Consider the following 26,637-nt stretch of genomic DNA (forward strand, 5'->3'; position numbering starts at 1 on the left):
CCTAAAACTCACAACTCACAGATCTACAATGGAATGGTTTATATCAAAGCATATTCATGTGTTAGAATGGCCCAAAGTCCAGACCTAAATCCAACTGAGAATCTGTGGCAAGTCTTGAAAAATGCTGTTCACAGACTCTCTCCATCCAATCTGACAGAGATTGAGCTATTTTGGAAAGAAGAATGGGCAAAAATGTCACTCTCTAGATGTGCAAAGCTGGTAGAGACAACCCAAAAAGACTTGCAGCTGTAATTGAAGGGAAAGGTGGTTCTACAAAGTATTGACTCAGAGGGGCTCAATAAAAATACATGCCACACTTTTCACATATTTATTTGTAAAACATTTGGAAAACCATTTATCATTTTCTGTCTATCGCGTAAATTTCCTTCAAATTTTTTTTTTTTTACATTTTCGGTTGTAAATGTGGAAAATTTCAAGGCGTATGAATACTTTTCCATGGCACTGTAACTTTAGCTTGTTCAGTTAAGCTTTGTCAATAAACCCTGGAAGCGGATTGGTTTCTATGCAAAGCTGCACCAGATATTGCACCATTCAGTTTTAGGCCTGACCTCGACCTGATAGAACACCTTTGGGATGAATTGGAGCAGAGACTGCGAGCCAGGACTTCTCATCCACATCAGTGTCTGACCTCACAAATGCGCTTCTGGAAGAATGGTCAAACATTCCCATAGACACTCCTAAACCTTGTGGACAGCCTTCCCAGAAGAGTTAAAGCTGTGAAGGGCGGAGCAACTTAATATTGAACCCTATGGACTAAGACTGGGATGCCATTAAAGATCAAGTGCATGTAAAGGCAGGCGTCCCAATACTATTGGTAATATAATGTATCTTTGAGGGCTGGTTCACAGCAGAAATCACATTGGAACACGCTCCACGTTCCTGTGCGATTCACATGTGGTTCAGTGCAGTGTGAATTTAGCCTATTCATTTTGAATGGGCTGAACTGCATCGGACTGCAGCAAACGTAGTGCATGCACTACTTTAACCACTTCAATACTGGACACTTTTCCTGCCCAAGTAAATTTTCAGCGCTGCTACACTTTGAATAACAGATGCGCGGTCATTCAAAACTGTAACCCAAAGCAATTTTTATACATTTTTGTAACAGTTAAAGCTTTCTTTTGGTAGTACAGTATTTAATCACCAAGTTTTTTTTTTTTTTTCTGCTAAACAAAACGAAAAAAGTGTCTATAGCACAGTGCCCTTTTACAATACAGTCCCCTTTATAAGGACTGCACTATAAAGGGGCACTGTACTGTAAAGCAGGGCTATGATGTGAAGGGGAACTGAAAACTGCTTTAAAAGGGGGGGGGGGGGTTATGTAAAGGGGGGTTGTGATGTAAGGCCCCTTTCACATTGGAGCGGGAGCCGCGGTGGTGGTATAGCGCCGCTAAAAATAGCAGCGCTATACCGCCAGGATTGCCGCGGGAATCGGCCGCTAGCGGTGCGGTATTAACCCCCGCAAGCGGCCGATAAAGGGTTAATACCGCCCACAATGCGCCTCTGCAGAGGCGCATTGCGGGCGGTATTGCTGCGGTTTCCCATTGTTTTAAATGGGAAGGAGCGGTGAAGGAGCGGTATACACGCCGCTCTAAAGATGCTGCTGACAGGAGATTTTTTTCTCTCCCGCCAGCGCATCGCCTCAGTGTGAAAGCCCTCGGACTTTCACATTGAGTAGTCAGTGAAGGAGTTTTTCAGGCAGTATAGCAGCGCTATTTTTAGCGCTGTACCGCCTAAAAAACTCCTCAGTGTGAAAGGGGTCTAAAGGTGAGCTGAGGCTAGGGTTGCCACTTTTTCTTCAAGCCAAACCCAAGCACTTTAGTGGCCCGGGAAACCTTTGGGTGCCCCAAGGAGGAGTAGTATTGCGGCACGCATAGCCTGCTGCAGATTACAGTGGGTGTGGCCAAATTGCTCTTGCTGGGGGACCGCTGGTATAACATGTTTGTTATTTAAAAATTAAAATCCCTTTACAATCAAATAATGGACATTTTCTGATCCATTTCTTAAATCTACAATAATGTTTAACGTGTGAATTTCAAAAATGTTCCTTTTTTCTTAAATGTTTTTACAATTTTTTTTTTTTTGTGTGTGTGAAATAAGTTGAATCTCCATCTGGTAATGCAGTGAGGAGAGCGGGCGGACGGGTTAATTGTAAAGCAGAGCGGAGATCGATAAACTCACAATACAGGCTTATAGTGGCCACACCCTGACCTACTTCTCCCGACAGACAAGGCCTAGCGATCACAGGTGGTGAAGACGACACTACGTGTTTGTTTCCATAACATGCCAAGAGTCTCCTGTCATCCCTGGCACACGTACACAGGAGAGAAGAGGAGGGGTTCCTGACAAATTTTAGGGCCCGTACACACCGATGCATCTCATTAACACACTGTGAAAACGTACAGCAACAGGTGTACTGCAGTGATACATTTCACAACAACCTTGTGAGCGGAGGAGGAGCTGTGTGAATTCTGTCTTGAATCCAAGTGGATGGAGATTTTATCTCATCGATTGTGATTGCGAGAAACCAAAATAGGTATAATCAGATTAAACTTGAGCTTTAAAAAAATTAAGCATTAAAGTGTTACTAAACGCACAACAATAAAATCAGTCTGTATATTCAGTAAAGCATGCTTGTTATACTCCCTGTGGAACCTAAGGGGTTAATCCTCTGCATTGTTTTATCCTGTCTTCGCTGATCCTCCCCTTCTTCCACAATCCCCAAACCATCTCCTAATAGAACAGAGCCTTGGGGGCACTCTGCACATGCTCAGTTTGGTGTGCATTGCTAGAGAGTTTTTAATTTTTTTGGGGGAGGGTGCATGTGATGAACACAGGACCAATCAGCACTGTCCAGACAGAGGGAGGGTCAGGGGTCATGCAGCCTCACAAGACAATCAGGGGAGAATAAAAACGCCTTTGACAAATTCTAACCAGTGCTCGACCAGACACTGATAGAAATCATAGGACTGCTATATACTGCTAATCAATAAAAGGTATTTAGCAGTTTATATTGCAGCACTACCCCCGGAGGAGCTGCTGGTTGTTTTGGGTGGCACATTTACCTCATGGCTCCCCCGAATTCCTAGGGGTGAATGATGCGTATTGCATTTGGTAGAAGTAAAGGAATGTCCACAATAGGTGCTCTTTGCTGTGCTCTTTATTACCCAGCCGGGTAAAAACAATAAACTTGTGGTGAGGAAAGTAAAGTTGAAGAAGAAAAGGAGAACAGCAGATTCAGGCGTAATAATAGTCCTGCTCCCAAGCGTAACACTTCTTTTGCGTGAGTGGGTTTAGTCAGTGCCGATCCTGACCTCCCTGGGGCCCTAAGCAAAATGACATGGCACATTAAAAATGAGAAGCGGGGGGCGCTGACGACAGTGACATGTGACATTAAAGAAAGTTGAGAAGCGGGGGTAGGGGGTGTTCTGCTGTCGGAAATGACATCTTACATTAAATTGAGAAGCAGGGGGTGCTGACTTCTTACCTCTTCTCCCATGCAGCCAGCGAGTTGAGAAGCGGGGTGAGGGGGTGAAAATGACTTCTCACCAGACGGGGCCTCTAGTCATTTGGGGGGCCCTTCGCAGATTTGCGGGACCCTAAATGGCTTGCATAGTGAGCCTATAGGGCGGATCGGCCCTGGGTTTAGTGTACCCGGACAGGCCTCTCTCACTGACCTGGCAGCCGGAGTATCACTCGAACATTTGTAGGATAGAATCTCTGCCACAGACCCTCCTTATTGAACTTGAACTTGAGGAAAAGTCTCTGCCACAGACCCTCCTTGGTGAACTTGAACTTGAGGAAAAGTCTCTGCCACAGACCCTCCTTGGTGAACTTCAGGGAGACACCTCTGCCACAGGCCCTCTCCGACTTGTAGTTACGGAAGCAATCCTCCTTAGATGAATTACGCCTTGATCTCCTTCAACTTGTCGCCCAGGTACCGACTGACAGGTGATCAATCCTTCAGTGTCCGGCTACCTTGATCCCCAGTGGTTTGTCAAGGCCCTTTTGGATCGCCAGCCTCTCAATGGCGCTCCTCAGACGGACTCCCCACCAAACAGCAATACAGCTTGGGATCCTCAAAGGTGGGAACCCAGTCGCTCACTGGGTTCCCGTCGCTGTTCAGATGCTCTGGGCCAACATGGTCCCGGAACCAGGAATACCATAACGCCGGGGCGCCGTGATGTGGTCACCCTAAAGGTGGGTGCCACACTCGAAGAAGAAGACCCAGAACCAATGGTGTCTGCCTCATAAATACCCCTCCCCAGCATGCACAGCGAGGCCAAACCCTCCTAATTGGAAAGAGCACCCAAAACTTGACTCCACTGCTGCCACCTGCAGCACCCGGGTTGGAAGAACACCCCAATGCAACAGAATAGCCTACAGCACAGCCAAGCTGAGACAGAGACCCTGTTTTGCACTTAACAATTTGGATCAGAGTTTAACTAAACTCTGATCTCCCTCTAAATTTAACTAGTACTGGTACTATGAAATAGCCAGGCGCTACAATATTTACTAAAACTATTGCATTTATATGTTCTGTGTACTGTGAGAGACCGGGTATAGTGAATGCAGGGTCCTGGGTTTAGTAACACTTTAAGAGGCCCAAAAATTTGACAAATAACAATGAGTTTGAAAAAAGCACTGTGTAACATGAACCATTGCCATTTACATTTTCTTCATCCATTGTTGCAGCTCAGTGCTGCATACCACCTGCAGCCTATTTCCAGCCACTTCCAATCTATAGGCATTCCAGCAATGGCTGCATAGCATTTCACAGGGCAGGTTTTCTGATGGTGACAACAGTGCACCATGCCTGCATGTCTAGAAGCAGCCACTAGTAGTCTCCACTGGAAGCCAGATGCACAATCTGGAGACAGGGCCACAGTGTTGTCAGCCTATAACAGGAAGAGGCCGAACAAGGACCTTCATGGCAGGATCACCAGGGGATTATTTTTAATGAAATTTACAGATTTATTAACACATATAAAATGACATTACCATGTTAAAGCTAATATGATATTGTAGTTTTTGGGTTTAGATACATTTTAAACTACAAAGATGCATCGGGCTAATATAGACATGTTCAGAGTGTGATGAAATCCATTGTATCTCACAGAGAAACATGAATCGTCTTGTTGCTCATTGGCAGCCATGACCCATCTGCTTATTATTCCTGCAGAACCAGCAAAGTCTTCTCTATTTCCTGTTCCAGGCGCAGATAATCCGCCCAGCTCTGGAAGCAATTCATGTTCTACTAAAACCAAAGAAGCACTCTGAGGAGGCTTTCTGTGTGACCCAAATCCAAAGCCCTCCTAGTTCATGACTGGACAGTAGGTCGATTCCTGTGAGGTTCAGGTTTTCAGGTTATCCCCTGCCCCGAAGTGGGCCTCACTCTTCAGCTTAGACACAAGAATATAGGCACTTTTTCCATTTGTTTGTTTCTATATGCAGGGAAAATCTTGTTGCTCAGGCCAGCCACAGTGAATTAAGGTCATAATATAAAGGCTTTGGGGGCTTCAGCTGACTGCAGTGGTGGACAAAATTAATAAAGGGCCCATGCGCAAGTAGGGTTGCCACCTCATCCCTTTAAAACCGAACACATATGAATTACACAGGTTCTGAGGCTAATTTAATGCAGGTAAGGCACCAAATGAGTCTAATTACCACCTTAATTAGTCACAGAACCTGTGTAATTAATATGTGTTCGGTTTTAAAGGGATGAGGTGGCAACCCTATGCGCAAGGCTAATTTATAGCTGCCCCCCCCAACTACTGACTAAAACTTCAATGGACAGCTAAAAAAGGCCCCATTCACAATTGCAAATAGAACCATTAGGCCCCTTTAACACTGAGGCAATTTTCAGGCGTTTTGGCACTAGAAATAGCGCCTGAAAACTGCCTCCCATTCACTTCAATGAGTGCTTTCACACTGGGGCAGTGCACTTGCGGGACTTTAGGAAAAGTCCTAAAAGCAGCATCTTTGGGGCAGGTTTGGAGCGCTATAACGTTCCAAAAGCACTGCTGCCCTTTGAAATGAATGGGCAGCGCTTTCAAAGCGCCACAAAAGCATTTTGAAAGCGCCACAAAACAGGTTTTCCCTCTTTTTTTAAGGTCACGTTGCCAATGCTTTTGTGGCGCCTTTGAAGATGCTGTCCATTCATAAAACGCCCCGGTAGTGCCCCAAAAGCTCAGCTAAAATGCCACTAAAGCTCCACAAAAATGAACAGGCACTTTAGCGCTTTTTTAGCAGCGCTTTGGTGAAAGGGGTCTTAGTGAATTTATGCAAGAGACACAGCAGGGGTTCCCAGCAATCAGATGCAGTCGGCAGCCCTATTGAAAGCAATGACTAGCCCTGGAGGTAGACAGTCTGCATCCAAGACCGATCATTTGCAGGTAATCGCTCCTTACGACCCCTTTCACACTGGGGAGTTTTTCAGGCAGTATAGCGCTAAAAATAGCGCTACTATACCGCCTGAAAAACTCCTGCCCAGCCTTCTCAATGTGAAAGCCCAAGGGTTTCACACTGAGGCGATGCGCTGGCAGGAGAGAAAAAAATCTCCTGCTAGCAGCATCTTTGGAGCGGTGAGAGGAGCGGCGTGTATACCTCTCCTTCAACGCTCCTTCCCATTTAAAACAATGGGAAACCGCGGTAATACCACCGGCAATGCGCCTCTGCAGAGGTGCATTGCTGGCGGTATTAACCCTTTATCAGCCACTAGCGGGGGTTAATACTGCACCGCTAGCGGCCGAATCCCGCAGCAATTCCGACGGTATAGCGCCGCTATTTTTAGGCTTTTTAACTTTCCCGTTAGCCGGAACCATCTCGGCACATCAGATTGCGCCTGCGCTGGAACTTCTACGATAGCTGGAACCAGCTCGGCAGATCAACGGCCGAGGTTCGGAGATTTCCGTTGGCAAGGATTGCGCCTGCGCAGTCCTTACAGGAACCATCTCGATAGCCAGAACCATATCGTCAGATCACTGGCACCATGGAGAGGAGCTTAGTTCGCCTGCATCGATGGACCATGGAACAGGTGAGTGTCCGATTATTAAAAGTCAGCAGCTACTCTTTTTGTAGCTGCTGACTTTTATATGGGTGGAACTCCGCTTTAAGTGAGCTGCAGAAAGAGATCCTCTGTGTCATACATTTGTGACCACAGCCAATAACTGCATCAGGATTTACATGACTGTGTGTCATCTCTGAGCCAGAATCTCGGTACAGGAAGCAGATGGTGACCCTGGGTGATGCCTTAACAAAGATGGTGCCATTCTCCTGGAAAAGAAAAGCTGGATCAAAGCGAGAGATAATAAATGCCTGGAAGTGTTACACTGCACGTGACAAATATATCTAATGATAGGTCCACTTTAAAACCCTTTGCCACTGCGAGGAAGAAGGGAAAAGTACGTTTTAGGGGTGCCAAGAGCTTTTTGATTTCTCACGTTTCAATTAGACGGCGTTCTTCAACAGTTGACAATCCATCAGGGACACTTGGCCTTCATCACCTCTCAGGAGAAAAGTGTGACACTGATGTTTGTTTCAAGAGACAACTGAAGGAACACTCTGGAGCAAAGTGAGGACAGCCACGCACGCTCCCCGCTGGGCATTCTTGCCTAATAGAAGCAGTTGGCACACATGACGTGAAATAAATTAACTGTTTCAAAACGCACACTGAGGTTCTCCCAGGAGAACAGCGCATATTCTAGACACAAATTAAACCCAATCGTAACACCAGCGAGCTGAAACTGATTACCCTCATTTGTGTGGCGGGGACGGAATCATATCGTAGACAGCGCAGGACGCCACCAGCTAGCGAGTCTTTTACAAGTTTAACCAACAAGCCAAAATTCTCTCATAAAAGCGGAAAACATGGTGAACTCATTATCCTTTGTCTCGTATGCAGAGCAATCACATACAAACCAGTTTTAAAATAAATATAAGTGCCAGTTCTAAAAAAAACAGCTGATGTTTCGGGTGACCGCTGGATGGTACAATCAGTATCTCTTGAAGGTGCGGATGATGAGATTTCCCAATAGTTCCGCTCTGCCCCCTCTCATAATAAAGGTGTCACGCTCTCTCATAGATGAATATCCTTCTTATCCATCCATCCATGGAATCACGAACAATGAAAACATCTCGCCATTGGGGTGCCAGAAGCAATAAAAGGGTCATGGTGTAGTTGGCCTTCAAAAGTAAAGCTGAAGAGTATAAGAAAAAAAAAAAAAAAAGCTGGGCTTGGGAGTCCAAAAGTACAGAATCTGTCATGATACACTGAGGCCTCGTACACACGACCGAACATATTTGCTGAAACTGGTCCGCGGACCAGTTTCCACGGACATGTTCGGTCGTCTGTACGGCCGACCGGATTCCCGGCCGAGCGGACAGGTTTCCAGCGGACAAATGTTTCTTAGCATGCTAAGAAACATGTCCGCTGGAAGCCTGTCCGTCGGACATGTTCGGTCGTCTGTATGACTCACCGGACATGTCCGCTCGGCCGAAAGCCCTTGCATGCGTCAAAGTGATTCGACGCATGCGTGGAAGCATTGACCTTCCAGGGTCGCGCACGTCGCCGCGTCATCGTCACGGCCATGTCACCGCGTATCCTGTCCGCGGGGAATTTGGTCTGATGGTGTGTACAGCCATCAGACCAAATGATCCCAGCGGACATGTCCGATGAAAATGGTCCGCGGACCGTTTTCATCGGACAGATCCGGTCGTGTGTACAAGGCCTAAAAGGTACAAAGTCAATGGCCCAGATTCAAGAAGCTGTTGCGCGGCGCAATAGCTGTTTTGCTCCCGCGTAGCGAATGCCCCTGATTCAGGAACATCGCTACGCGGACTGCAGCCTAGGATATGACAGACATAAGCCTCCTTATGCCCTCATATCTCAGGCTGCATTCTTGCGTTGGCCGCTAGGGGGCGCGGCCATTGTGATCGGCGTATAGTATGCAAATTGCATACTACCACCGATTCACAAAAGTTGCGCGGGCCCTGTGCACGCAAGGTACGGAGTTTCCGTACGGCGACTTTAGCGTAAGGCTGCTCCTGCTAATAGTAGGAGCAGCCAATGCTAAAGTATAGCCGCCCTTCCCGCTCGTGAAATTTAAATTTCACGTCGTTTACGTAAGTGATTCGTGAATGGCGCTGGACGCCATTCACGTTCACTTAGAAGCAAATGATGTCCTTGCGACGTCATTTGCCGCAATGCACGTCGGGAAAGTTTCCCGACGGAGCATGCGCTGTTCGCTCGGTGCGGGAGCGCGCCTAATTTAAATGATTCCCGCCCCCGGCGGGATCATTTACATTAGGCGCCCTTACGCAGGGCTAATTAGCATAGCGCCCGCGCAATTTACGGAGCTACTGCTCCGTGAATCGCGGGCAAATCGAAATATTTACGTGGGCGCAGAGCAAAACTCGTTGCCCTTTGCCCACGCAAATATTGCGCGGATCTACCTGAATCTGGGCCAATATGTTTCAAGAGCTGCAATGCTCCCCTTCATCGACGCTCGAGGCTCCAAGTGCTTGTTTGAAAAGAGCAATAGTCTCCCATTGAGTAAACAGAGGGTGATTTAGCTTGGAAGTTGGATGCTTTAACCACTTCATTACTGGGCACTTAAACCCCCTTCCTGCCCAGACCAATTTTTAGCTTTCAGCCATTTTGAATGACAATTGCGCGGTCATACAACATTGTACCCAAATTATATTTTTATCATTTTTTTCCCACAAATAGAGCTTTCTTTTGGTGGTATTTGATCATCTCTGCGATTTTTATTTTGTGTGCGCTATAAACAAAAAAAAAAAATTTGAAAAAAACCACAATATTTTTTACTTTTTGTTATAATAATATCCCATTTAAAAAATAAAAATAAAATTTCCTCGGTTTAGGCCGATACGTATTCTTCTACATATTTTTGTTCAAAAAAAAAAATCGCAATAAGCGTATATTGATTGGTTTGCGCAAAAGTTATAGCGCCTACAAAATAGGGGATAGATTTATGATTTCTTTATATTTTTTATTTTTTACTAGTAATGGTGGCAATCTGCGTTTTTTTTGTCAGGCCTGCGATATTGCGGCGGACATATCGGACACTTTTGACACAATTTTGGGACCATTCACATTTATACAGCGATCAGTGCTATAAAAATGTACTAATTACTGTATAAATGTGACTGGCAGGGAAGGGGTTAAACACTAGGGGGTGAGGAAGGGGTTAAATGTATTCCCTGGGTGTGTTCCAACTGTATGTGGAGGGGACTGACTGGGGGAGGTGACCGATGCTGTGTCCCTATGTACAAGGGACACAGCATCGGTCTCCTCTCTCCCTGACAGGACATGGAGCTCTGTGTTTACACACAGAGCTCCTCGTCCCTGTTGTCACTGCCGATCGCGGGTACCTGGCAGACATCACGGCCGCCAGGCACGCGCATCGGCATCTCAGCGATGCGCCGGGCACAGTGTTTCCCCGCTGCGTGCCCCCAGCGGCGTGCGCGGGGAATGCACATGAAAGGACGTCCAGGGACGTCCACCCAGCAGTTGAGAGCAGCGCTGTGGACGTCTTTCGTCTATAGCCTGGCTCTCAAGTGGTTAAATAGGAACTGAACTGTGAAAGCAGTGCCCAAAATCCCAGGTAGAGGGCAAAGAATGATCTCAGTATTGCCTGTGGGTTCCCTTAATAATGTACCATATCTTGTCCTTTATTTTTTCTGTGACCATCTTTTTAGAGGCAAGGTTTCTTTTTCTAGAGCAGCCCCCCTGATGAATGGTGGTCTGATAACTGCAGGAGTAATATTTACAGTGGAGTTCCACCCAAAATTGAAACTTCCGCTTAAACCACTCCTCGCCCCCTTACATGCCACATTTGGCATGTCATTTTTTTTGGAGTGGGGTGGGCTGAGTGGGGGCTTCAGTAGGAGTGGGACTTCCTGTCCCACTTCCTCCTTCCGCCCAGGGACCGCTTGGGCGATACATCATATCGCCTACGGCGGCCCCTCCCTGTAGGCGATCGCCTGGGACACGTGACAGGTCCCAGGCGATCGTCTGACCACTCACAGAGCACAGCGCCGCTCGCGCATGCGCAGTGAGTGCCTGGCCGTAAAGCCGAAAACTGTCACGGCTGGGTGCTCACAGTTAGAATGGAGGCGCCGGCGGAGAGGAGCGGAACTCCGGGTGGCGCTGTACAGTGGAGCAGGTAAGTGTCTGTTTATTAAAAGCCAGCAGCTATGCTTTTTGTAGCTGCTGACTTTTAATAAACATAAAAAAAAGGCTGGAACTCCGCTTTAAGTAGTAGAAGATCCACAGAATGAGAGGGTAGGAGCAGGGAGATCCTTGTACTGCAAGCCCTCAGGTACAGCTTCCACTGCAGCAAGAACAGTGAGCAGCACAGAAGTGAACTTTCACTCCACAGTAAGAAGTAACATTGCTTATATGATCTCACACAACAGATATACAGCTACGAGGGTCAAGGCACAGGATTTTTCAGAGTACTGGGCAGCACAGTGGCTAAGTTGTTAGCACTTCCACCTAGTTGAACTAAGACCCCTTTCACACTGAGGAGTTTTTCAGGCGGTACAGCGCTAAAAATAGCGCTGCTATACCGCCTGAAAAACTCCTGCCCAGCAACCTCAATGTGAAAGCCGGAGGGAGCTGGCAGAAGTGAAAAAAATCTCCTGTCAGCAGCATCTTTGGAGCGGTGAGAGGAGCGTTATGTATACCGCTCCTTCCCATTTAAAACAATAGGAAACTGCGGCAATACCGCCCGCAATGCGCCTCTACAGAGGCGCATTGCGGGCGGTATTAACCCTTTATTGGCCGCTAGCGTGGGTTAATACCACACCGCTAGCGGCCGAATCCCGCGGCAAATCCGACGGTATAGCGCCACTAAAAATAGCAGCGCTATACCGTTACCGCGGCTCCCGCCCCAGTGTGAAAGGGGCCTTAGGTTGTTAATTCAAACCCTGCCACCTGCATGTTCTCCTTGGACCTGCGTGGGTTTCCTCCGGCTACTCTGGTTCCCTACAACACTTTGAAGACGTGCTCGTAGGTTAAATTGGTGGCTCCTGTCTAAATTGACCCTAGTATGGATAAATCGGAGTTAGGGACCTTGGATTGTAGGCTCATTGAAAAACAGGGACTGATGTGAAATGATAAAATTTGTATATATATATATATATATACACATACACATACATACATACATACATACATACATACACACACACATATACACACACACACACACTATATTGCCAAATGTAGTTCCAAAACATCGCCGCCCGTTGTGATAGCAATGTCAGATTACGGCGCTGCAAGCCTGAACATACTGCGCATGCGCGAGAACGAGCGGTGCATGCTGGACGCTCAGAATGCACCGTATCCCGGAAGATAGTACTTGTGGGCTTCACATGCCCACAAGCAATATGGGAAATGCCAGTAAAGAAGAAAAAAAATTATTTTTTGGTTAGAAATCAAGCAGCGATTTATACTAAAAACATAAGTTATATATAACAGTTATAATAAAAAGATATTCATTATAAAAAAAAATATTAATGATTATAAAATAAAAAAAAAATTAATATATAACTCGGCTTTAAAGGGGTTGTAGAGGTTTGGTTTGTTTTGTTTTTTTAAATAACAAATATGGTATACTTACCTCCTATGTGCAAGGGTTTTGCACAGAGTGGCCCCTATTCTCCTCTTCTCGAGTGCCCCCAAACAGTTTTGGAAATATATTATATACATTAATACATGCATACATACACACACCGTATCTCACAAAAGTGGGTACACCCCTCACATTTTTGTAAATATTTTATTATATCTTTTCATGTGACAAAACTGAGTGTACAGCTTGTATAGCTGCGTAAACTTGCTGTCCTCTCAAAATAACTCTACACAGCCATTAATGTCTAAACCGCTGGCAACAAAAGTGAGTACACCCCTAAGTGAAAATGGCCAAATGTCCAGGTAGCCATCCTCCCCCCGATGTCATGTGACTTGTTAATGTTACAAGTTCTAAGGTGTGAATGGGGAGCAGATCTGTTAATTTTGGTGTTATCGCTCCTACTCTCTCATACTGGTCACTGGAAGTTCAACATGGCACCTCATGGCAAAGAACTCTCTGAGAATCTGAAAAGAATTGTTACTCTACATAAAGATGGCATAGGCTCTAAGAAGATTGCCAAGACCCTGAAACTGAATTGCAGCACGGTGGCCAAGACTATACAGTGGTTTAACAGGACAGGACAGTGCTCAGACCATACAACACACACTGCATCAAATTGGTCTGCATGGCTGTCATCCCAGAAGGAAGCCTCTTCTAAAGATGATGCACAAGAAAGCCTGCAAACAGTTTGCTGAAGACAAGCAGACCAAGGACATGGATTACTGGAACCGTGTCCTGTGGTCTGATGAGACCAAGATAAACTTATTTGGTTCAGATGGTGTCAAGCGTGTGTGGCGGCAACCAGGTGAGGAGTACAAAGACAAGTGTGTCTTGCCTATAGTAAAGTATGGTGGTGGGATGTCATGGTCTGGGGCTGCCGGCAGTTCATTGAGGGAACCCATGAATGCCAACCTGTACTGTGACATACTGAAGCAGAGCATGATCCCCTCCCTTCAGAGACTGGGCCGCAGGGCAGTATTCCAACATGATAACGCCCCAAACACACCTCCAAGATGATCACTGCCTTGCTAAAGAAGCTGAGGGTAAAAATGATGGACTGGCCAAGCATGTCTCCAGACCTAAACCCTATTGAGCATCTGTGGGGCATTCTCAAACAGAAGTTGGAGGAGCACAAGGTCTCTAACATCCACCAGCTCAGTGACGTCAACATGGAGGAGTGGAAGAGGACTCCAGTGAAAACCTGTGAAGCTCTGGTGAACTCCATGCCCAAGAGGGTTAAGGGAGTGCTGGAAAATAAGGGTGGCCACAAAACATAGACACTTTGGGCCCAATTTGGACATTTCACTTAGGGGTGTACTCACTTTTGTTGCCAGAGGTTTAGACATTAATGGCTGTGTGTTGAGTTATTTTGAGGGGACAGCAGATTTTCACTGTCATACAAGCTGTACACTCACTACTTTACATTGTAGCAAAGTGTCATTTCTTCAGTGTTGTCACATGAAAAGATACAATAAAATATTTACAAAATGTGAGGGGTGTACTGACTTTTGTGAGATACTAATTATATATTTTGTTGTACAGAATATGGTACATGATTATAAAGTACTGCACAGAATATAAGGGTACATGCTCTATAGCAGTGGTCTCCAAACTGCGGCCCGAGGGCCGGATGCGGCCCTTTGCTTGCCTTTATCTGGCCCTTGGGGCACTATCCCTCCATGATAATGTACAAATGATATTATCGGAAGGTATAATGTATAGAGTGACAGTGTAATGTGACAGAACCCACTGTCCCATATAGGATCCTATAGTATTGCACAAGTGATATTATCAGATGAAGTAACGTAAAGTATAGAGTTCTATTGTACTGTACAGGTGATCATTTATCAGAGTAATGCATAGGATCCTATAGTACTGTACAGGTGATCATTTATCAGAGTAATGTATAGGATCCTATTGTACTGTACAGGTGATCATTTATCAGAGTAATGTATAGGATCCTATAGTACTGTACAGGTGATCGTTTTATCAGAGTAATGTATAGGATCCTATAGTACTGTACAGGTGATCATTTTATCAGAGTAATGTATAGGATCCTATAGTACTGTACAGGACAGAATATTATCAGAGTAATGTATAGGATCCTATAGTACTGTACAGGTGATCATTTTATCAGAGTAATGTATAGGATCCTATAGTACTGTACAGGACAGAATATTATCAGAGTAATGTATAGGATCCTATAGTACTGTACAGGACAGAATATTATCAGAGTAATGTATAGGATCCTATAGTACTGTACAGGTGATCGTTTATCAGAGTAATGTATAGGATCCTATAGTACTGTACAGGACAGAATATTATCAGAGTAATGTATAGGATCCTATAGTACTGTACAGGACAGAATATTATCAGAGTAATGTATAGGATCCTATAGTACTGTACAGGTGATCGTTTATCAGAGTAATGTATAGGATCCTATAGTACTGTACAGGTGAGAATATTATCAGAGTAATGTATAGGATCCTATAGTACTGTACAGGTGAGAATATTATCAGACTTCACAATTATATGATCCTCTAGCACTTCACAGGTGATAATACATTCAGCAGGAGTAATGTATAAATTAATACAGTATGGTACATGTGATATTATCTGTAAGGATTAAGGACTCTATATATTATTGTATGGGTGATATTATCAGATGGTATAAAGTAGTATAATGTATAGGATCCTATAGTACTGGGGAAAAGGGAGGTTACCGCTCCAGGTGGATCTGAATTGTGATAGTCCTTCTCACAGAAACCACTAAGTGTAGTGTGAAACGCGTCAGCTGTTCAGTTTGCTATGGCTTGTAGTGCTTTTCCTGTTTTTACAAATAAAGGCAACGATTTCTTTGGAGTGCGGCTGTCAAGAAAATATTTCCTCTTATCCTATAGTACTGCACAGGCTATAATATCAGAGGAAGTAATGTATAGAGTTCTATAGTATTGTAGAGGTAAAAATATCAGAGTATTGTATAGGATCCTATACTACTGTACGGGCGATAATATCAGAGTATTGTATAGGATCCTATAATACTGTACGGGCGATAATATCAGAGTATTGTATAGGATCCTATACTACTGTACGGGCGATAATATCAGAGTAATGTATAGGATTCTGTAGTACTGCACATGTGATAATATTATCAGAGTATTGTAAGGACCCTATAGTAATGTACAGGTGATATTATCAGAGTATTGTAAGGACCCTATAGTACAGGTAATATTATCATAGTGTAAGGACCCTATAGTACTGCACAGGTGATATTATCAGAGTATTGTAAGGACCCTATAGTACTACACAGGTGATCATATCACAAGATATAATGAATAGAATTCTATAGTATTGAACAGGTAATGTGTATGATCCTATAGTACTTTGCAGGTGATAATACCATCAGGAGGAGTAATGTATAGGATTTTAGAGCACAGTGCAGGTGATTATAGGCATTTCATGTATAAGACCCTATAGCACTCTGCTGATGGTAGTAGTTGGTAAAATAGATAGAAATGCAGTGGACTATAAAGTACTTTAGAGGTGATAATAGGAAGTATTATAAAAAGAAATGCACAGGATCATGAAATAAAAACGGGAAATATTATTACAGAGAGCAACGTATATGATTATACAGAACCCTATAGGGTATTATCTATATACAGAGTAGATTATATGATGCTATATAAAATGAAATAAAGCCTTCGGCCCGGATTCAGAAAGGACTCACGCCGACGTATCTTCTGATGTCCACGGATGCGCCGTCGTATCTATGCGCCTTATTCAGGAAACAAGATACGCCTGAAATTTGGCTTGATACGACCGACGTAAGTCTCCTACGCCATTGTATCTTGGGCGCATATTTACGCTGGCCGCAAGGGGTGCTTCCATTGATTTACACGTCGAATATGTAAATGACCTAGATACGCCGATTCACGAACGTACTTACGCCCGTCGCTGTAATCTACGTCGTTTACGTAAGGCGTACGTCCGGCGTAAAGTTAAGCCTCATAAAGCAGGGGTAAGTCATGTTATAATATAATATCAATAAGTATTGTTCTAGTATAGTAGTAATGTAAAGGATCACACAGGATAAAGGGAAGTATTATACAGAGTAATTGTAGTAAAGGAAGAGTTATTTAGGACAGTGTATAGATCGCACAGAGCTTTCTCTATAAATATATGTACTCTATGGGGGGTGATAGAACATAGAATGTATAGGATGACACAGGAATGTATATAGGGGGATGATCGGGGGTATTATATAGTCCTGTCACATATAGAATGTATAGATGTCACACAGGAATGTATATAGGGGGATGATCGGGGGTATTATATAGTCCTGTCACATATAGAATGTATAGATGTCACACAGGAATGTATATAGGGGGATGATCGGGGGTATTATATAGTCCTGACACATATAGAATGTATAGGATGACACAGGAATGTATATAGGGGGATGATCGGGGGTATGATATAGTCCTGTTACATATAGAATGTATAGGATGACACAGGAATGTATATAGGGGGATGATCGGGGGTATTATATAGTCCTGACACATATAGAATGTATAGGATGACACAGGAATGTATATAGGGGGATGATCGGGGGTATTATATAGTCCTGTCACATATAGAATGTATAGATGTCACACAGGAATGTATATAGGGGGATGATCGGGGGTATTATATAGTCCTGTCACATATAGAATGTATAGATGTCACACAGGAATGTATATAGGGGGATGATCGGGGGTATTATATAGTCCTGACACATATAGAATGTATAGGATGACACAGGAATGTATATAGGGGGGTAATCGGGGGTATTATATAGTCCTGTCACATATAGAATGTATAGGATGACACAGGAATGTATATAGGGGGATGATCGGGGGTATGATATAGTCCTGTTACATATAGAATGTATAGGATGACACAGGAATGTATATAGGGGGATGATCGGGGGTATTATATAGTCCTGTCACATATAGAATGTATAGATGTCACACAGGAATGTATATAGGGGATGATCGGGGGTATTATATAGTCCTGACACATATAGAATGTATAGGATGACACAGGAATGTATATAGGGGGATGATCGGGGGTATTATATAGTCCTGTCACATATAGAATGTATAGGATGACACAGGAATGTATATAGGGGGATGATCGGGGGTATGATATAGTCCTGTTACATATAGAATGTATAGGATGACACAGGAATGTATATAGGGGGATGATCGGGGGTATTATATAGTCCTGACACATATAGAATGTATAGGATGACACAGGAATGTATATAGGGGGATGATCGGGGGTATTATATAGTCCTGTCACATATAGAATGTATAGATGTCACACAGGAATGTATATAGGGGGATGATCGGGGGTATTATATAGTCCTGTCACATATAGAATGTATAGATGTCACACAGGAATGTATATAGGGGGATGATCGGGGGTATTATATAGTCCTGACACATATAGAATGTATAGGATGACACAGGAATGTATATAGGGGGGTAATCGGGGGTATTATATAGTCCTGTCACATATAGAATGTATAGGATGACACAGGAATGTATATAGGGGGATGATCGGGGGTATGATATAGTCCTGTTACATATAGAATGTATAGGATGACACAGGAATGTATATAGGGGGATGATCGGGGGTATTATATAGTCCTGTCACATATAGAATGTATAGATGTCACACAGGAATGTATATAGGGGGATGATCGGGGGTATTATATAGTCCTGACACATATAGAATGTATAGGATGACACAGGAATGTATATAGGGGGATGATCGGGGGTATTATATAGTCCTGTCACATATAGAATGTATAGGATGACACAGGAATGTATATAGGGGGATGATCGGGGGTATTATATAGTCCTGTCACATATAGAATGTAGAGATGTCACACAGTACTCCATGGGGGATGATCGGGAACACTGTGCGGGTGTATGCGGTACTCTATAGAGCCAGAGGACATGGGAAAGTCTATACGGAGCGCTGTGTAGGATGATATATTGGACGGTGTATAGGCGGATCTCTAGCAGGCAACACACACACACACGGTCCGATCTCCGCTGTCACCGACACACACTCACCCGGCAGGTCGTCTCCGTCCCCCCCGGCTGCTGTCATCTTGATCCCGGCCAGCCGGCATTGAGCAGCCCGCACTGCCGCACGGTCCCGCCCCTTCCCGATACCCCGCCCACGCCCGTCCAGCGGCCAGATTATTGCTGGGATCCTTCCCACGAGAGTGACAGGGGGTGGGGCCGTATGTTTCCAAGACAACCGCAATGCTTCTCGCGAAAGGAAACGCCCACTCTGCAATCAGAAAGCGACGGGAAACGCAAAGTGATTGAGCGCAACCAGGGGCCACAGACAGAGCACTGATCTCATCCAGGGGGCACAGGCAGAGCACTGATCTCATCCAGGGGGCACAGGCAGAGAACTGATCCCATCCAGGGGCCACAGACAGAGAACTGATTCCAGCAAGGGGGGCACAGACAGAGAACTGATCCCAGCCAGGGGGGCACAGACAGAGCACTGATCCCAGCCAGGGGGCCACAGACAGAGCACTGATCCCAGCCAGGGGGCCACAGACAGAGAACTGATCCCATCCAGGGGCCACAGACAGAGAACTGATCCCAGCCAGGGGGCACAGACAGAGAACTGATCCCAGCCAGGGGCCACAGACAGAGAACTGATTCCAGCAAGGGGGGCACAGACAGAGAACTGATCCCAGCCAGGGGGGGCACAGACAGAGCACTGATCCCAGCCAGGGGGCCACAGACAGAGCACTGATCCCAGCCAGGGGCCACAGACAGAGAACTGATCCCATCCAGGGGGCACAGACAGAGAACTGATCCCATCCAGGGGGCACAGACAGAGAACTGATCCCAGCCAGGGGGCACAGACAGAGAACTGATCCCAGCCAGGGGGGCACAGACAGAGAACTGATCCCAGCCAGGGGGCACAGACAGAGAACTGATCCCAGCCAGGGGGCACAGACAGAGAACTGATCCCAGCCAGGGGGCACAGACAGAGAACTGATCCCAGCCAGGGGGCACAGACAGAGAACTGATCCCATCCAGGGGCCACAGACAGAGAACTGATCCCAGCCAGGGGCCACAGACAGAGAACTGATCCCATCCAGGGGCCACAGACAGAGAACTGATCCCATCCAGGGGCCACAGACAGAGAACTGATCCCAGCCAGGGGGCACAGACAGAGAACTGATTCCATCCAGGGGCCACCGACAGAGAACTGATCCCAGCCAGGGGGCACAGACAGAGAACTGATTCCAGCCAGGGGGCACAGACAGAGAACTGATTCCAGCCAGGGGGGCACAGACAGAGAACTGATCCCAACCAGGGGGGCACAGACAGAGAACTGATCCCAACCAGGGGGGCACAGACAGAGAACTGATCCCAACCAGGGGGGCACAGACAGAGCACTGATCCCAGCCAGGGGGCACAGACAGAGCACTGATCCCAGCCAGGGGGCACAGACAGAGAACTGATCCCAGCCAGGGGGGGCACAGACAGAGAACTGATCCCATCCAGGGGCCACAGACAGAACATTGACCCCCAACCAGGGAGAGAGACAGAGAGCACAGCCAGGGACCACAGCCAGAACACAGCCCTCCACTTACACCAAACAGCTAAATATACAAATAAAATACACAGATTAAAGTTGTCATACGTGCAAAAGGATTTGTATCTCTGTCCATCCAGTCCCGGGATGTACACTGCTCTGCTATAACACAGTCCTTTCTGGTGGCATCTCTTTTCTCTGCTGCAGTTTGATAGGACATTGAGAAAGCAGTAACAGACTGATAAGCTGGTCCTCTGTCTGCTCTCCCCTCCTGTCCCCTTCCCTCTCCCAGTCAGAGTACTGCTGTACAGACAATTTCACAAGGTTGAAAATACAGTAAAACATAATTAGGTTGTATTTAAAACACACAGATTGTTTTTTCCTAATGTTTATTAGATACATAACTACATACATAGTTTTTTATTATATGTGCCCGAAGTTCAGCTTAATTATAAGAGTCTTCAGCCACCCAAAGCTACCAGTCTGGTTTGCGCACAATGCAATGCAATGTAATTACAGTTTATGGAAATTCTTCCTGGAAGTGGTCATGTGACCTGTATTCTGGGAATCAGCACAAGGAAGTTCTGACTTTATAGGGACCCAATGTGCTGAGAAACAAACATCCACACGCCAAGCTGCAATTCTCAGTATGAGGATGATGAAAACGTCATACAATGAGTAAAGCCATTGGCTCCTGCTGCTGATAGTCAAATCCTGTGAGAAGGGCTCAAGGGGTGGGCTCAAGCCGCTCTGTGGGTGTCAATAGACGCACACAGTCCAGCTCAGGAGCAAGCCAGGAGGTATGTCACCATAGAAATGGCACCGCTATGGAGGATGTTTGCGCTAAAGCCACATGCTCTGCCAATGTGGGAGAACTTCATTGCAGCCATTCAGGAGTAAACACGTGGTGCGAGAATGTATGCGACAGCGGAAAAGGGCAGAATTACCAGCCAAATGTGAACCAATAATAAAAGGGGAGAGGAGCCGATGTCTGGATTTGTCCAATTGTAAGAGGCAGCCACGTCAATTCTGAGTGCACATGAGAAGGCCCCTGTGGTGGGTGCAGCACAATGGCAGAGCATGTGCGCAGGCTACCGGAGAGCTCCTTCTATCTGGGTTCCAAAGTAGAAAGACTGAACCAGAAGACCATGGAAGGCGAGAGCATCATGGTCACGCAGGTGTGCGATTAGTACAGCAGGCAAATCATTGGGCACTGTCTGAGGGGTAGGGTTACCACCTGTCCAGGATTCACCCGGACAGTACGGGTTTAGAATCATGCATCTGGGTTTCAGACTGCCTGAAACCCGGACACATTTTTCAGACTGGACTATGGCTTCCCAGCAGGGTTGCTGGCTGCAGTTGTCTAAGCTGAGAGTGTCTGTTATTCTCTTTCATGCTGCCCAAAGCCGGCACTAACAACCCCCCCCCCCCCCAAACACACACAGATGGGAGAGGAGAGAGGGCTCGTTCTGCACCTCTTCCTCCTGCCCCCACCGCTCTGTGTCTGCCCACACTCCAATCCCCGGCACTGTGCCTCAGAAAAGGAAAGTGTGGGCTGGAAATATGAAGTCCAGCAGCCTTAGACACTCCTGGATGAGAGATGCTGACTGCCAAGGGGTGAGTGAGCTCACCATCCATCCCTGTCTGTAACTGAAGTCTCCCCCTTCTCTCTCCTGCCTCTAAGTGAGTACAGTAAGGTAAATCAGGGTTCCCAGAGCACCCCTTATATCAAAGTTCCCCTTTACACCAGAGGCCACAGTGTTCACCCTTACATCAGAGTCCTCTCCGTGCACCTGATTTCTTGGTGTTCCCCCTTAAATCAGAGTTTTCAGTGTTCCCAGAGCATCCCTTATGTTAGAATCCCCGGAGTTCTCCCTTACAGAGTTTGCAGAGTCCCCCCCTTTCAGTCAAAGGGAAATCTGCGGGTTCAGATGTAAAAGGGAAATCTGCGGGTTCAGATGTAAAAGGGAAATCTGCGGGTTCAGATGTAAAAGGGAAATCTGCGGGTTCAGATGTAAAAGGGAAATCTGCGGGTTCAGATGTAAAAGGGAAATCTGCGGGTTCAGATGTAAAAGGGAAATCTGCGGGTTCAGATGTAAAAGGGAAATCTGCGGGTTCAGATGTAAAAGGGAAACTCTGCAGATTCAGATGTAAAAGGGGAACTCTGCAGATTCAGATGTAAAAAGGGGAACTCTGCAGATTCAGATGTAAAAAGGGGAACTCTGCAGATTCAGATGTAAAAAGGGGAACTCTGCAGATTCAGATGTAAAAAGGGGAACTCTGCAGATTCAGATGTAAAAAGGGGAACTCTGCAGATTCAGATGTAAAAAGGGGAACTCTGCAGATTCAGATGTAAAAAGGGGAACTCTGCAGATTCAGATGTAAAAAGGGGAACTCTGCAGATTCAGATGTAAAAAGGGGAACTCTGCAGATTCAGATGTAAAAAGGGGAACTCTGCAGATTCAGATGTAAAAAGGGGAACTCTGCAGATTCAGATGTAAAAAGGGGAACTCTGCAGATTCAGATGTAAAAAGGGGAACTCTGCAGATTCAGATGTAAAAAGGGGAACTCTGCAGATTCAGATGTAAAAAGGGGAACTCTGCAGATTCAGATGTAAAAGGGGAACTCTGCAGATTCAGATGTAAAAGGGGAACTCTGCAGATTCAGATGTAAAAGGGGAACTCTGCAGATTCAGATGTAAAAGGGGAACTCTGCAGATTCAGATGTAAAAGGGGAACTCTGCAGATTCAGATGTAAAAGGGGACTCTATTTTTAGATTAGAACAGTTATTTATTAGCAAAATATATGTATAAAAAAAAATTGCCGTGCACCGCTAAAGTGTTCGGGTTTGACTTGAAGAAAAGGTGGCAACCCTACTGAGGGGGCACCTGTGTACCATATGCGGGACATGCCAAATGCCTACAGTGGGTGTGGAGTCATGGCAGGCACTGTGAAGATCCGTTGTTAAAGTTGCTGCCCAGCAGTGAACCGCCTACGTGTATACTGTGGTTTAGAGCACAGAATTCTGTTAAAGTGCCCAGCTGGGGCAACATGCAAGTACCGGAATGGGACTTAAATCCACGGTTGAGCAGAGTAGGGGAGAACTGCTGCCCCGCACTTGGTCAAGAGCTGTTGCTCAAAACAAGGTCCATCAATCCCTGATTAAAAAGGGCCTCCAACCCGTGTGTGCCCAGGAAGGGGAGTCAAAGATGCAGTAACTCGATTCTTCCAAATACAGAGAGTTGTTCAAAGGAGAGTGGCTCTAGAATTTGGGTACAAATATCCATAAGTACCCCCTGCCAACCTTGTGTGTCTCCAAACTCCTTGTTCGCTTTGGGATCCCATGCTCCTGAGCTCAACAACTATCTATATTTCTAGTTGTCCCATGAGTTCAGGGCCTCTTTGTGGCAAGGGGGGTGAATGTAGCACCCTCCTAGTTAGGTGCTAGTGAGATAAATGTTATTGTTTTTGGGCACTGCTGTAACCAGTGGGGCTTGTGGATTGCTTTTTGTCTACTCAGGGTTCTGTAGCTGCAGGCATGCCTGTTTCCTTGCCTTTCCAGAAATCTCTGTAACATAGTGAGTGGAGAGGGTGGAGTCTGAGCTGGCCCTGGATACAGCCTCAGCCAATCCCTGGTCGGAAGAGTGACCAGCAGGAGGCTGGGAGGTGTATAAACTGTAGGGGCTAGAGCAGAAAGTAGCAGGGTGCTTTGCCCAGCCTGAAAGTGCTGTTAAAACTTCCAAGGCTCTAAGAAGTCCTGGAAGATTCTAGTTCACCAAAAATTAAACTATAAACACTATGTCAATTTGATGAAAAATTGTGTTATATTCAGTTTTAGTAAAAAAAAAAAAAGACATACCCATGTGTAGAAACATAGTTGTAGGAACATGGCTCGTCGCACGTACATACTAAGAGGATCAGATCGCCCATAGACACGCATCATTTGTAATGTAAAGGCAAGCGATGACCCTCTTCACAAAAAGGGGCACCCAGCTGGGTTAAAAATAAAAAGTGTACCACATGGTCAGTGCCTTCCGGAAGGCATTTTCGGGGGTGTTTTTATTTTTCAAAAGAAAGGTGGAAACACTAGGTGTCTAAAAGGGGGAAGAAGAAAAGAGTGAGAAAAAAGGAGCAAGGATAGGGAAAGAAGAAAAAAAAAAAAGGGGGGGGGGGGGACTGACAGCATAAGGAAAAATTAAACATGTCCCAATTTCGCCAGCATGCGTTCACATTTAACGCAAGTTAACACGTGCGGTATTTGCGCACACAACCATGGTGGTTATTGTGCCGTGCAATACATTTTATACAGTGCAAAGGATTAACCCTTCCACGGTGAGTATAACCAGCATGCTTTGCTGCATATACAGACCAAAGGTAACACTTTAATGCAGAACTCTAAAAAAGCCCTTAAAGATAAAAACTAAAAAAAAAATAAAGCATCTTTTTCCACAATACTGAGTGACAATCAGTCCAGAGCTTTCTCCTGCAGTACTTCTTTTCCAACACAAGATGTCCTTAGTCTTCCGGGTTGTTTGATGGCCAGCATCATTCAGCTACTTCTTGTGAGCCCAAGCCATGATTAGATTGTGAATGAGAAGGAGCACAGTGAGGAGCTGGTTTTCTGTCACTCTGCTCTCTCTCTCTCATTATGTTCCTTGCCAGCACAAACTGATCGGGCCCTTGTGCTGCTTCTCCTTTACAGTGTCTAAGCTCTCCTGTAAAGTGACTGCAAAGGGGTCACACTAAATCAAATTCAGGTACCAACACGGCTTGTTTTTAGACAAGATACAGTTAACGCAAAACTTCTACCTAAAGGGAAATTTCCGCTTTATGTCCCCTCTGCCCCATGACATCTAATACATGATTTTTTTGAGGGGGGTACCTAGTTTTGCTAGGTACTCACCATTGTCACTTTTGCTTGGATTGCCTAGGCAATGCAAGTAGAAGTGTTACCCCCATACACATATGTAAAATGTGGCCATGTAGCAATGTGACACATTCACCATGGAAAATTAAATTGCATGCTGGGAGCCAAACTGGGTTCTCTATTTTCAGAGGCATGTGACTGAACTATATGCCAAACACAAGGATAATCAACCGCATCAGAAAACTGCATGCCTCAGAATTCTTTTACAAGCAGTTCTAAAAATCAAAGTTGCATTCTTGGCTAAAACGATTTTTTATTTTTACAAGCCCCCTCTCCGACCCCCATTCTACTAGACATTGTATGTGAGGCAGATATACTCCACTATCCAGGTTCTTAGTCACCACTGATTTTGGCTGTAGAGGACCACAAATCCAGCGGTGTGAAAGAGACCCGAGTTGCCCTGTGTGTATTGTCCCCCTGTGAGGACGTCATACCATTCTGGATCCTGAGAGAACCCCACTGTAGGCCATTCTATCAGAAGTGTCCACTGACATGCACACCTATGAAGAAACCAAGCAAAAAGTAAAACAGAAGAGGAGGAGACTCAGGGCTGCAGTGTAAGAGCACTTTGGCTGTATTTTTCTTACAGAAAACATCTTGAAAGTGTATACATATTCATAGTTTGGAAACCCTTTAAGGGGCAAATCATTTGAAAAAAGCAATGGCTCTGTGAAATGCACACCAAACTGCAAAGTGTATATGTCCGGGTTTCTCATCTGCTCACATAGGCCTGCGCACAGGGTGTGGCGGACGTGCCTGGGCACACCCTAATCATCATGTGCGCATTAGTGTAGCTGAACCAGGTGCCATGGCTATGTGTAATGTACAGAGTGGCTGTTCTTGGTAGTAACAGGGAGGGTTGTGCCCCCCTCTTGTGTTGTTGAGCAGGTTGCACTCTGGTGCCTGCTCTCTACCGCTGCCGTGTGTCTGTACCCTTCTCCCATCTCTATCCCAGGGGAAATGTTACACAGGGGAGAAAACAAAGTTTAGCACTCCTCCCTCTCCCTCCCTTCTGGATGATGTATCGCAAAGGATATGGCCACAAATCCTAAGGAAGGAGAGGAGACGTTTTGTGGGAATACCACAGGATACTGGGGACGCTCTAAGGCCCCGTTCACATTATCATGTGTTCCCGCTATGCGAATTTAACGATCGCTTAGTGACGCTGGCAAAAGGGGGGCGAAAGGGTTAACTAGGGGGTGATCAAGGGGTTAAAACCTTTATTGGGGGGGGTAGGGGGCTACCCTGGACCTAACACTTTTAACCCCTTGATCACCCCCTAGTTAACCCTTTCACCCCCCTTTTGCCAGCGTCACTAAGCGATCGTTTTTCTGATCGCTGTATTAGTGTCGCTCGTGCCGCTAGGTAGCTAGTTATTTTTTGAGGTTCGCCCGCCAGGTTTTT

General features: G+C 45.7%; 1 protein-coding gene across 3 annotated transcripts in view; it reads right to left on the reverse strand.

Moving 5' to 3' along the window:
- Positions 1-20,620, reverse strand: part of ARNTL2 (aryl hydrocarbon receptor nuclear translocator like 2) — a 75,179-nt gene extending 54,559 nt beyond the window's left edge. The window contains exon 1 of one of the 3 annotated variants that reach the window (XM_040345584.1): positions 20,415-20,620. In XM_040345584.1, coding sequence (XP_040201518.1) covers positions 20,415-20,526 — 112 coding nt within the window. In that variant the 5' untranslated portion in view covers positions 20,527-20,620. Of the gene's footprint in view, positions 1-18,811; positions 18,904-20,414 lie in introns of those variants that run through there. The other 2 variants (XM_040345582.1, XM_040345583.1) reach the window with 2 other exon arrangements.
- Positions 20,621-26,637: the final 6,017 nt, after the last annotated feature.

This window comes from Rana temporaria, chromosome 3, assembly GCF_905171775.1.
Source record: "Rana temporaria chromosome 3, aRanTem1.1, whole genome shotgun sequence".
Classification (NCBI taxonomy): Eukaryota; Metazoa; Chordata; class Amphibia; order Anura; family Ranidae; genus Rana; species Rana temporaria.